The following is a 12,601-nucleotide window of genomic DNA, read 5'->3' on the forward strand; positions in this document are numbered from 1 at the left end:
TGTCGTGCTCTGTCTTGTAACATTTGAGGCTGGTCACTCGGTTGTGGTGACCGGCCTGTGACTTGTGCAATGTGTTTAGCAGCATCCCTGACCTCTGCCCACTAGATGCAAGTAACTGCCATCCCAGCCCCTGGCTATGACACTCCAGAACGTCTGCAGACATGGCTGCCACATGGCCCCTGGGGGACACAATGGCCCTGGGTGGGAATCACTGGCCTAATGGGTCTAAAGTCTGTATGATGGATCTGCTTCTTTCTTCTTTATTTCCAGGGTGAGCACTGGTCAGCCCAATGGCACCTGCATATCCACATAACCAGTGTGGCCTGAGCTCTCAGCCTGGGTCATTAGTCAGGTTGTTTCTTTACTTTCACGTTAAACTGATTTACGGACCCACTTGTGAGATAAAGAGTGAATCCCTTGGATCCTTTCTGAGATCTTTCACTAGGCCCAAGAACCCAATGCCACACACATCATACAGGGTGCTGTGCGCTGCGTCAGGGTGCTCTTTAGTGACCAGTGTGCCTCTACAGGGACTGCTCTTCATCTGCAACGTCCCTGAGGTCCTCAGATGTTCTGTCTGAAAACCTCTACCCAGTCGCTGGCCCCCTCCTTCCTGGGTCAAAACAGATCTCTGACACCCACCCTCTCCCTTGGCCAGAGTTCTTTATCCTTTGGAACCACACAGTCTCTGATGCCTTTCTGCATCCACCCCTTTCTGCCCCCAGGCCTGCCCAGTATGGACTGCCCAGCCTGGCCCTCTGGCTTCTGGTTGGGATTAGCCAACACCCACCAGTCAGCAGAAGAGAGGCGAGCAAGGTTAGGATCACACCCCCACCTCACGCTGTGACTATGGCTGTATTCCTCTCCAGTGGCCAGAGCTATAGCCAGGGTGACCAGATAAGTTAGGATCAAGATTGGTACACAGGTGAGCTGTAGAAAGGGGTGTTAAAATTAATTAAAATTAAATCATTTTTGAAATAGTTGCATATCAATTAACGGATTGATCTTACTATAGCGGTGGACCTTTAAAGTAGCATAATTCGGAAATTGCAAAACCTGAAATTCTTTTTAGAAAAAAAATACTTGGGTCCATTAAAACAGCTTAATATTTATTACTCAGTCATTGCATTCTTGGTACATAATATCTTAGTTTCTCAGTGTTTGTAACACCATGTCACTGGTATTCTAAAAAATAATATGCATTTTTCAGTGTCTTAATTTTATTTTTTTATACAGTGGTCTGGAATCTTCTTCAAAGTGGTATTGTATGGTTGATGAATGTGAAACTGAAACCTTTGATTGGCTCTCCCTGTAGGCCGTAACGTTTTTAATTGAGGAAATACTAGTAAGCTCAGAACAAGTTCTGCTAAATGTAAGATACAAGTCCAGGGTTTTTTCTTTTGAAATGTATAACTATCTCAGGCCAGATGTTTTTACAGGTACTGGTTTTTTGTTTTGTCTTGTTTGCCTTTATGAGTACAAAGGTATTCCAATATTATCATAAACTAAAACCTATCAAATAAGTTGTCTCTATGATTTTTTTGAATGCTACACCAAATTTGGATATTGTAAATTTATAGGTCTCATCAATTTCATTCACTCCATCGCAGAATATCCACTTATCCAATAAAAAGTAAAGGGCTTTGGGGTGCCTGGGTGGCTCAGTCGGTTGAGCGTCCAACTCTTGATGTTGGCTCAGGTCATAATCTCATGGCTCATGAGTTCAAGCCCCGTTTCAGGCTTTGTGCTGCAGTGAGGAGCCTGCTTGGGATTTCTTTTCCTCTCTCTCTTCCCCTTCCCCCCACGTGTGCTTGCTCTGTCTCAAATAAACTTTTTTTTAAGTAAAGGGCTTTGTTAGAAGACTCTTTTTTTAAATTTTTTTTTAATGTTTATTTTTGATAGAGGCAGAGCATGAGCTAGGGAGGGGCAGAGAGAGAGGGAGACACAGAATCCGAAGCAAGCTCCAGGCTCCGAGCTGTCAGCACAGAGCCCAACGCAGGGCCCAAACCCACAAACCACGAGATCATGACCTGAGCCGAAGTCGGATGCTCAACCAACTGAGCCACCCAGGTGCCCCTAGAAGACTCTTTTGACACAAGTTGGGATAGTGTTGAATCCAGTCATAAGACTTCAGCTTTAATCTGCGTGTGCCATGCAGGCTCCTGGGGTCTCATTATTTCATTTCCTCTGTTGCTTTGGTGCAGATCAGTGTCACTGTCTTCCTGTTTACAAGCTGTATCTCCTTTTTTCTTTCTTTCTTTCTTTCTTTCTTTCTTTCTTTCTTTCTTTCTTTTTCTTTCTTCCATTCTTTCTTTCTTTCTCTCTTTCTCTCTCTCTCCCTTTCTTTCTCTCTTCCTTCCTTCCTTTGAGAGAACACGAGTGGGGGGAGGGGGAAGAGAATCTTAAGTAGGCTCCACGCTCAGTGCGGAGCCCAGTACAGGGCTCGATCCCACAACCCCAGGACCATGACCTCAGCCAAAATCAAGAGTCGGATGCTCAACCGACTAAGACACCCAGGCTGCCTCAAGCTGTATTTTCAATAACTGCAACTTACAAAAAACTTCAAAAGCTGAAAATTTTTGGTTCCACATTTTATTCAGTACTTTGATTAAATATTCCCAACTGATTTTGAACAAAGCGTAACCAAAATTTAGAGGTCTCACTTAAAAAACGAAAAGGAGCACCATCGTAGGTTTGGTTGATTTGCAAAGTGCATCTGCAAAGGTTCAAACGTCTGTGAAATTCGGATGGTGGAGCAGCAGACAAACCAGGGCTGCTAGACCCAGTGGTTTTGGTTGTTTTGTTAAGATGACTTTTGTCATAGAAGTTTTATGGTTTGGCTACCTCTGTGTGTCTGTGAATGCATCTAAATCTTAACTGCTACAGCTTGTGTCCCGGCTCATTGGACACCGCGGCATGTGTGGAAGCAAGCGTGACTTTACACACCACGGTTCCAAGTACATTTCTGCCTCTTGGCTTTTTTAACGTGTCGGGATCTTGTTTGTGTGATGGTGCTTTATTACTGTTTTATCAAAACTTGTTTTCATGTTGTACTATAAAAACAAATAATGTTACCTCCAGTGTTGAATTTCTAAACTGAATTCACAGTGACGTCAGAAATGTTTCCTTCGACAGAGTGATCTTCCACAGTCTTTACTTTGATTCCATAATTCTGATGGGGAAAGAAAATCAAACTGTTACTTGAATTTGCTTCACTGTTTTCGCTTTGAAGTAACTTTTATCCAACTGACACATTGCTCCATTTTTCACGTATGTCTAAGAGATTTGGAATAAAAATTTAGCAGAATTGTATTAAACAGTTATTTGATAAATGAAGCCATGGTTTATCAAACAACATATAAACGCGTCTCTACGGTCTGTTAAATTGTGCTTCTGGGAGTGTCCTCTTAAAATACCACCTCATGTGGAAGCCGGTGCTCCAGCACGTTTGTCTCTTCTGGTTTCTTACCACCAGTGCTGCCCCCGTGGCCCTCGTGCTGATCAGTAGATGTCAGCAGATGTTTGGGCTCTAGGTGTTGATCACCAGCTTTCTTGAGAAACAAAGCCAGTTTTAAATTATGCACTTTTGTTTTCTGAACTGATTGCTGTCAAAAGTATTTATCGCGGGGGCACCTGGCTGGCTCAGTCGGTAGAGCATGTGACTCTTGATCTTGGGGTCATGAGTTTGAACCCCACGTTGGGGGTGGAGCCTACTTAAAAAAATGAAATATTTTTAAAAGAAGTATTTACTGCAAAATAACAAAAAGGTTCTAATCGGTAGTAGCTTTACACCAAGCATCATAGCAAACCTGTTCAGACCACTTGTGTTTTACCTCAGGAAGGTTAAGCCATGTCATGTCACTGAACCTACAGTTTCCCAACATTCCCACCCACCCTGCCAGTTGTGGCCCAGTGACACCTTGCATCCTGCAGGCCACAGCACAGCTACCTGGCACACCCGGGATCTGGCAGGGGCACAGAGTGCTCCCCAACTCTCAGGTCTGAGCACACTTCCCTTTGTCACCGAGTACTCTGTGTGTACCTGATGGGGAGGGGACTCACACTGTTTCTGGAAAGAGTTGGCACAGAGGCGTGCCCACCTAGCAGAGAAACCACACATGTGCCTGCCCTCCCTAGAAGCTGGAGGTGTAAGAAATTTGCTGCTCAGCTTGTTTTGCTGCAGTCGTTAGTAATACTTGTGAAAACAGTGGGCGCCGTTTGAAAGCAGATAGGATCCTGAGACCGTGCGGCCCAGGTGTGTGACCGCGCTGGCCACAGCCCTCCCCGATTTCCCTGCCTTTGCCCTCGCAGGCAAGAGAAGGTGAAGCTGCGGAAAGGTTGGTCTTGTAACAGCGTCTGCTCCGTTCAACTGGGTGAACCTAGATGAGAATTAAGATTGGTAAACTGCTCGTTAGAGAGGACGGAACTGGTTTCGGTGAATCAGAACTTCAGAATGAATTGCACACGTTGATAATTACCAGCATTACTGAGTAAGCACCATGGTTTCCCTGCCTGCAGGTTTCCAGCCCTGCAAGGGAGACTGGGTGGAGGCAGAGTACTGGATCCGGCCAGGCACATGGATCAGCGAGGCCATCTCCGTGAAGCCGCTGAGGTACAAGCGCGTGGACAGGGTAGGTGTTGGCCCTCGCTTGCCCTCGTCCTCCTGCGTTTCCACAGCCCGGGCTTCTGGGTGCGTTGGGAAGTCAAGCTAAGTAAGGCTCAGTCTTGGCCAAAAAGCCCCCGTTTCCCTGCCGAGAGCACTGGTTTCCGCGGGGACGTAATTGGAGGTCGCCTGGCTCACTCATCCCGTGAAACTCTAAGCTCTGTAGTTGACACAGCACGTGAAAGTGTGACCGCTGGGACTGAGTGGGGTGGGTGCGGGACTGGCGCCTGCCCGTGACAGCGGGTGTGCTTGGCCACTGGACACTGGGGCTGAGGGTGCTGCCTGACACGCTCCCACCGTGCTACCTCGGCCTTGGCTCCGGGGTCCTTCCACGTTCATGAAATCATCATGGCTTTGCTTCTCTGAGACCAGCCCCCCCACCCCTGCCAGAGGTTGGACTTGGTCTACAGTGGGGCCCAGGGAAGGTGTTGCCCCTCGGTTCAACAAGTGTTTCTGGTCTTGGAGGGAGGCCCCCGGCACGCACACGTCTGAACAGCTGTCTGCTGCTGTGCTCACAGGTCTGCATTTCTAGCCTCTGTGGGAAAAACGGGGTGATAGACGACAGCATCTTTTTCACCTTGGACTCTCTGAAACTTGCTGAAGGATATGTGCCTCAAAGACATGACATGGTCAGTGCCGTGGTGGTGGAGAGCAGCCAGTCATGCTACGTCTGGAGAGCCCTGTGCATGACCCCAGTGAAAAGACGGTAATGGGGAAATGGCTTTCTTCTCTGGGAAGGGAGAGGCCCAATATAAGTGTACTTTAAGAGTTGCTTGAATAACCTCAGGTCATAGCCTGTCCAAATCCTGAACTGGGTAGTTAAAGGGAGAGTATCTTCTGGAAGGTTTTCAGCGGTCTCTGTGTCTGATTGAAGTTCGAGTTAATGGTTCCTTCTTAACCCTTAGTCTTATTGGCAGTGTTCACATTCTGGTGGGTTCTTCTATCTTTTGTTCATCTTTCACGGGTTGGCGTTTTTTTTAAAAGTGTTGAACATAGTAGGTTCTGAGAATTGTTGAATTTCTTTCATTCTGTGTCCCCAGTAACCTCCCACCTTGTCCACGTGTGTGTATGACACACAGTGGGGCCTCCCCTGAGCTCCCAGTGTAAACGGCAGCCTTGCCCTGCCTCCTGCCCTGTCCTCTGCCCACTTTCTCTCCTTAGCACTTAACCTCCAGTGAGCTTGCTCTACGTGTCCCTTAGTGACTCTGTTTATCCTCTCCTAGAGGATAAACTTAGAATGCAGGTTCTATGCCGGAAGGAATTTGTGTCCTGTGTCCTGCTCTGCGCTGAGCACCTGCCTCTGTCCGTGCACCTCGGGAGCGGGGCACATGTGGGGACTGTGAGGAGCAGCACCGCGGGGAGCGCCACTGGGTCACGGGTGGCACGTGACACTCAGGAGGATGGACCGCCTGGCTCAAGGCTGTGGAGATGTGTGGGGTGGGGAGACTCCGCCATGTGGGAACCTTGCCCCACCCTGTCTAGCAATCACTGTCACCCTTGGCCGCCCAGTGCCCCCCGTTCCCCTGCCCCACAGGACCCTGCTTCCTGCTGGAGAATGACTCAGGCCCACCTGTGGGGCGGTGAAGCCAGACGCATTGCCCTCACCTCCTCTCACAGCCCAAGAAGGCCTGGGAGGCACAGGAGTTCTAGTGTCAGCTCCCTCTGATGGACCCAGTGGTGCGAGCATGAGACAGGCAGGACTCGCTGCCCGGGGTCGGTGCCACGAGAGGAGAGCGGTTCCCGCCCGCCTCTGAGTTGGGCTCTTGGGCCTCCTGCTAGCTCTGTCCTGCTCCCACCAGGCAGCAGCCCAAAGCCCTGGGGCAGGAGTGGGCAACTGGTCACTTGGAGCCACCGCCCAATTTAAGGAAACACCCATATCGTGAAAACAGGCGCTTCCCTGGCTCTTCGTTTAAGCTCAGAAATGCTTGAAAACAACACTGCATTTAACTAGGCTCCTGATTGCCCTGGGCACAGGAGGGTTGTAGGATGGTGACCGGTCCATGACTGACCGTCGACAGAAAGCAGTTGCCATCTTAGGCCTCAGGGTCAAGTATATTCATTGGAATGACTTACGGTTTGTCTCCTCTTCTAGATTCTTATTGCCCAATCTGGGTTTTTTTAAACATTTACTTTCTAACATGCCCTGTGGCTTACTGATTTGCTGTTTTGGTGGCTCACAGTGGGTGTGGACTAGCATCGTTGAGTGGGCAGGGGCACCACCAGTGGGCTCCCCGGCTGTGGATGGTCAGTTTCTGGGGAGTCTCCTCAAGTGGCCCCCAGGCTGCAGTGGACTCAGATGTAGGTCTGGGGGTGCTCATTCTCCTTGGGGAGGGTCCCTCTAATCCCAGATGGATCGCGTGAGGCTTCTCCCTTGACTGTTGACCTCCTCAAATAGTCATCTCCACGGGCAAGGGAAGTGTCCCCGCTTCGTTGCTGACGCTGGTCAGAGCGGGGGGTCAGCAGGTGAGCGGTGGATGAAGGGAATTTGCTGGATCCCAGGGAACTCACAGCCACTGGGCAGTCAGTGCCCATTTCCCGAGTTTGTAACAGACGAATGTCCCGCCCTTCACAAGCTCAACAAATGCCCTCTGTGTGCCCAGCTCTGTTCTAGCCCCAGGAGTACTGCCTTGGACAGAGAAGACCCGTGTTTCTGCCCTGGGAGAGTTGGGAGAGTTTAGGTGCTGTCACCCCACTCAGGTTTCATGTGCCCAGAGAAGAGGCTGCTGGGGGCAGCACGGGGCATCAAGGCTGTGTGTGTGGGGGTTCCCTCCATGAGCTGGACTCCATTCCACAGCGTTGGCCCCGTGTGTGCTCCCCACTCACACCCACAGTCTGCCTGCCCAGTTGAATGTCCAAAAGACAGTCCCAATCGATGAGCGCAAAGGCTGAGCTTCTGCTGTCCGGATGCAGTTCCTCCTGCTGTCTTCCCCATCCCAGTTCCCTGGGTGCTGGGGAGAAGGGGGAGTGGTGCTTTAGGACGCCTGCCACAGTGATGCTGTTCTATGGGTGCTCTCTCCAGGGACTCCTCTGCCTTTGAAGAGACTGCCGACGAGTTCTGTGGAGCACTTTTACTGAAGAACAAAGGTGACATCGAAGTCACGAGGTTGACAAATTTTGGAACGTTAAAAGAAGGAGAAAGTAAAAATATGGTGATCTGGATAGAGTAAGTTTAGTGCTCAAATAAAGTTACGTTTAACAGGTTTTAAGTTGTGATTTAAGAATTTCTGTAGAATAGGGGCGCTTGGGTGGCTCATTTGGTTAAGCATCTGACTTCGGCTCAGGTTATGATCTCATGGTTCATGAGTTCAAGCCCCACGTCGTGCTCTGTGCTGTCAGCATGGAGCCCATTTCAGATCTGCTGTCTCCCAATCTCTCTGCCCCTCCCCTGCTCCCCTGCCCCCCGACTCATGTGCTGTCTCTTAAAAATAAATATTTAAAAAAAATTTTTTAAAGACTTTCTGTAGAACCAACTTTACTTTGTTCATTTTTTCCTTTATGGAAATCTTTTAGTTTTTCAGCCTAAAATATTCTTTTTACTTTCAAAGGTATTTACAGTCATCTCTCACTCATCAGATTGAATTCTGTGTTTTATGGTAGCTGATTATTTTAGCTTCAGGATCTTATCTGTATTCATGGCTCATTTTCTTTCTCCAGGAATAAAGGAGACATTCCTCAAAACTTAGTCAGCTGTAAACTGGCTGGCTGGGATAAAGCTAAACAATTCAGATTTCAAATGCTGGATAAAGCCCAGACATGCCCAGCAGGGTCTCTTGTTCCTATTCCTGAGAAGAAGAATTTTTCAGATAAAAATATTAACTTTCTAGACAGCCACCAAAAAAACAGAACCTCTCAGGCGTCAGAGAGCAGTTTGGTGAACAACGGAGACATCTCTCCAGGTAGACGTTTCACCTGTTACCGTGTTCGGCCAGCTGGGGCTTGGCTGCCTGTGTGCCCTGCTGGGCCCGCGTGACAGTGAAGCTGCTCTTGGGGGGGCCGGGGGCCCGCGTGGCCAGAGCACTCCAGCCGGTGCAACGGATTATACTGCGAGCTTTTTGGTTCTGGGCTCTTCTCTGATGTTTTGTGGCTGAGGAGAAGAGCAGAAATAGCTCGACAGATCCCAGAAGTGCTTCAGACGTGCTGGTTCCCGTGAATAGTTCTGAACTCGGGAAAGGCTGCCCGCTGTCCGCTGCTGTCTGGTGCTTTGGCTGTGTGCGTGCCTGTCTGTGGGTGAGCGTTCGTTTCCGCGAGCACCTGCCGTCAGGAGCAGCCTACCCCTTGATCTCATTTTGGTTTAAATTCCATCTCCCAGATGACTGTACCTGTAAAGGAGAAAACGGAGACAAAGAAAAGGCAACACCAAGGAAGCAGGCGACAGAGCTGGACCCCGGAGGGCTCATCCCTCCAGGTGGAAAAACCCTCATCGTGATTGTGTGTGACGCAAAGTACGTGGCTGGAGGGTCGGGAGGGAGTTTACTTTGGGAACATTTGTACATTCGTCTCTGTAGATTTCCCGTGTGATACTTCTAGGTTGGAGGTTATAGAATATTCCTAACTATTTTGATGAGACAAAACCTTGAGAAAAATCAGCGGGGAGAAAATGGCTTTAGTGAGTTTACCGACCCAAGGAGTTGCTCCCCAAGCCTGACCCGCTGCCCTCACCCCGTTCACCCGGCTTCTGACCCTCGGTCCTGTTGTGCACTCTCAGCCTCTGCTCCTCCCTTCCCCTCACCCTCCTGCTCCCTCAGCTGAGGCCTTTTTGCCCTCCACCTCCACCTCCACCTCCACCTGGGCAGCTGGCCCCGATGCAGGCTCCCGGGGCAGGGGGCTGAGGCCTCCCTCCCTGTGCAGGCTGCGTGCAGCAGGCAGGCGAGCCTGAGGGTCCTTCTCCTCCTCTGCCTCCTTTCCTGAATCCCGAGCTCCCCAACCCTGCCTGCTTGCTCCCCACTGCCCGCTGGTCCCGCCAGCTGGGCATCTGGGCTGCAGGCCTCTTCCTTTCTCAGTAGTCCTCTACGTTGCTAATTCTAAATCTTTTCTAAAATGGAACTCTGGGGGCACCTGGGTGGGTCAGTGAGTTAAGCGTCCAACGCTTGATCTAAGCTCAGGTCGCGATCCCAGGATCGTGAGATCAAGCCCCGCGTAGGGCTCTGCGCCAACAGCCTGGAGCCTGCTTGGGATTCTCTCTCTCCCTGTCTCTCTGCCCTTCCCCCACTTGTGCGTGTGCAGTCTCTCTTAAAATAAATAAATCATCATCGTCGTCATTAAAATGCGACTCTGATTAAACCGCCACCTTGCTTCAAACCCATGGATGACTGACCATTCACACAGATTGCCCTTCAGTCAGCGGTATGTGGTGCCACCACTTTAAAGGATCCCTTTAATGTGACGATAAGAGATCTGTGAAAAGGCAGTAGGTGAGCACAATGTGTGGAGCGTCCAGTAGAACCTGAATTACAGCAGCAGGAGGAAATTGGGCAGAAAGCAAAGTGAAAACAAGATTTCTGGTAACATTGTACGTGTTCTGATTAAAACTTGACGACACTGTCTTTCCCGTTGTTCTTAAATTTGAGAATTACAGCTTATGTGGCTGATTTGATCATAGGAAAATGATACGTTCCTTGCTTCTGAAAGTTCCTTTTTTCCTTTGAGAAGAATTAGTAAAAACTAGGGGTGACCGTGGTTTCGTAGCCCCTGTCACACACGCGCACGAAGGGAAACTCTGTCAGGCCCGCTTGTCTTCTGACCACAACTCTGATGCGTTTTGTCTTCTCAAGGAGCCCAGGCCGCTGCAGGGAGCTCCTCCTGCTCTGCTTCTCCAGCTTCACGATCGGGCGGTTCCTGGAGGTGAACGTGGTCAGCAGGGAGGAGTCTCTAATAGCCGTCCGAGAACCGTTTTCCTGGAAGAAGTCTAAAACTACTCCCACGTTAACATCCACAAAAACTACAGTTGTCGTGACCGCACAGAAAAGGTACTGTGAGCAGAAAAGACCTCAGGATCCACAGTGCGCTCGTGGGGTGTGAGAGACGCGTGTGGCTGCTGTGTTGTTGGAGAGCGGCGGTGGGGGGGCACTGTGGCGGGCGCCTCTTTCAGTCGCCTTACTTGGGGGAGGGGTGTGTTTTCACAATGCTCGTCAAGTTTTGTCTGCAGAATGGCTCTACAGTGTGAGGACGGAGTAGTAGGCTGTGCCCCCCCTCCGCCCCAACTCCACCCCGGCTGCTCCCCACCCCACCCCCCAGCTTCCTATGTTCCCAGCAGCCCAGCCTGGCTACTGAGACATCCCGCATCCCACACAGGCACCCAGAGGCACCCGTCAGCAAGGGGGCCACAAGATGTGGCTGGTGGGCGACCGCCCAGGCAGGGACTGAGGGAGAGGCTTCCACAAAGTGCTACAGGACAACATGCTCCGTCTGCTGCTGCTGGACCCAGAAATCTCCACAAAGCAGATTGTTTTGAAGTTTGGTGCCAGAAAATCGGACAGGGATGTGAGGACGATTCCCAACTTTGCTCAGTGATGTGAAGACTCCCCCCGCCCCAACCCCCACCCCCCCCCCCACCCCCCGCTGTAGGAACTGACAGGTTTAACCTCGGTCCTGCCCAGAGTTCCTGGAGTAACGGGTACTTCCCTTCTAATATTAGAAAACCCTGGATGTCAGGTCACATTTTTGCCCAGTAACAATTTCAGGTAAGGTGTGAAGGATGTTGCTAATTTGCAGACTAAAGAAAAAAACTATTAGAGTGGTATGTGGTTGGCTTTGGGTTTATATCATTATTTGAATCCAGCACTGCCACCAAGGTGCTGTGTGACCTTGGGCTCGTTTCTTAGCCTTTCTGAACCTCGGTCTCATTCATAAAACGATAGTCTCTCCCTCACTTGGTTACAAAGATTAAATGAGGTGAGATATGTAAAAGACATAGTTTCCAACATGGAGTGATCAGTAGCGATCAGTAAGGAGTAAGAACCATTGGTCGTGGAAAGGACATGTTCTGGGGATGGAACGTGGAACACGAGAGCAGTTACCATAGCCTATAGGCAGGAAAACATCCTGAATGATAGGGCCTTAATTATAGGAACGTTTAAGAACCCCAGATTGTCACATAGTGGTACGCCAGGCAACTTTCTAGTTATCATTTGGCTTTAACTAGAGGAATGAACTAGACCAACAGTCCCCTGATCAGCTGCTTCCCTGTTTGCTGTGTGGGAATGTCTCTAAACCAGGAGACACTGGTTTCCTGTTGGCAAGGTAGTGACCCAGAGTGTCCTGGTTGGCGTGGGCCTCCTGGAACTCCCAGTACCTGCACCTGCCCACCACCCCACCACGCACATCCTGCCACCTTTGCTCCCCGCCCGGAATGGCATTGTCTGTGTTTGCTTAGCCAGTCCGTTGAGGGCCTCTTTGTGCCAGGACCTTCTCAGCTGAGTTCCCAACCGTTTTAGGCTGTAAACAGACATGTTTTGTTAACTCAGCATGCATTTTGAGGCCAAGTCGTGACACTGTTCAGGCCTTTTGTCTAAACGCGTGTGTGGCGAGGATCCTGTCCGCTTTATGCTGTCCATGTGCGTAGTTAATCCTCTGCTGCCACTTACGAACACCTCCACTTTTGACGTGTACTTCGAACTGTGCTTTGATGGAGCTCCTGCCACAACCCGTGTCTCAGCTGGGAGGTGGCGGCCCTTCCCGGTGCTGCTGCTGGTGGCTCTGGCGCTTCCAGGGGCCTTTCGGCCACAGAGCTTCTCTCTAAGCAGCCTTCCCGTCCAGAGCCTAGCTACAGGGACGTACAACCGAGGTGACCGTTTGTGGAGTAAGGAGGCGGGGGTACGGGTGTCCCACCCTCTGCGCTCAGGCCTGAGCTGGAAGCAGGACTTGGAATGAGGGAGGAGTGCCCAGTGCCTTTCTTCACTTCACGCGGCTGGACAGCCTGGCATCGAAGATTCACCGGAC

At 50.3% G+C, this 12,601-nt stretch overlaps 1 protein-coding gene across 7 annotated transcripts in view; it reads left to right on the forward strand.

The window, feature by feature from the left end:
• MOV10L1 (Mov10 like RISC complex RNA helicase 1) overlaps window positions 1-12,601 on the forward strand; it is a 71,882-nt gene that overhangs the window by 14,664 nt on the left and 44,617 nt on the right. For 5 of the 7 annotated variants that reach the window (XM_027070392.2, XM_027070393.2, XM_053199560.1 and 2 more), the window contains 6 exons: window positions 4,519-4,631; window positions 5,182-5,369; window positions 7,683-7,826; window positions 8,318-8,559; window positions 8,973-9,105; window positions 10,435-10,629. In XM_027070392.2, coding sequence (XP_026926193.2) covers window positions 4,519-4,631; window positions 5,182-5,369; window positions 7,683-7,826; window positions 8,318-8,559; window positions 8,973-9,105; window positions 10,435-10,629 — 1,015 coding nt within the window. The remainder of the gene's footprint in view (window positions 1-4,518; window positions 4,632-5,181; window positions 5,370-7,682; window positions 7,827-8,317; window positions 8,560-8,972; window positions 9,106-10,434; window positions 10,630-12,601) is intronic. The other 2 variants (XM_053199563.1, XM_053199562.1) reach the window with 1 other exon arrangement.

Source organism: Acinonyx jubatus, chromosome B4 (assembly GCF_027475565.1).
Source record: "Acinonyx jubatus isolate Ajub_Pintada_27869175 chromosome B4, VMU_Ajub_asm_v1.0, whole genome shotgun sequence".
Lineage (NCBI taxonomy): Eukaryota > Metazoa > Chordata > Mammalia > Carnivora > Felidae > Acinonyx > Acinonyx jubatus.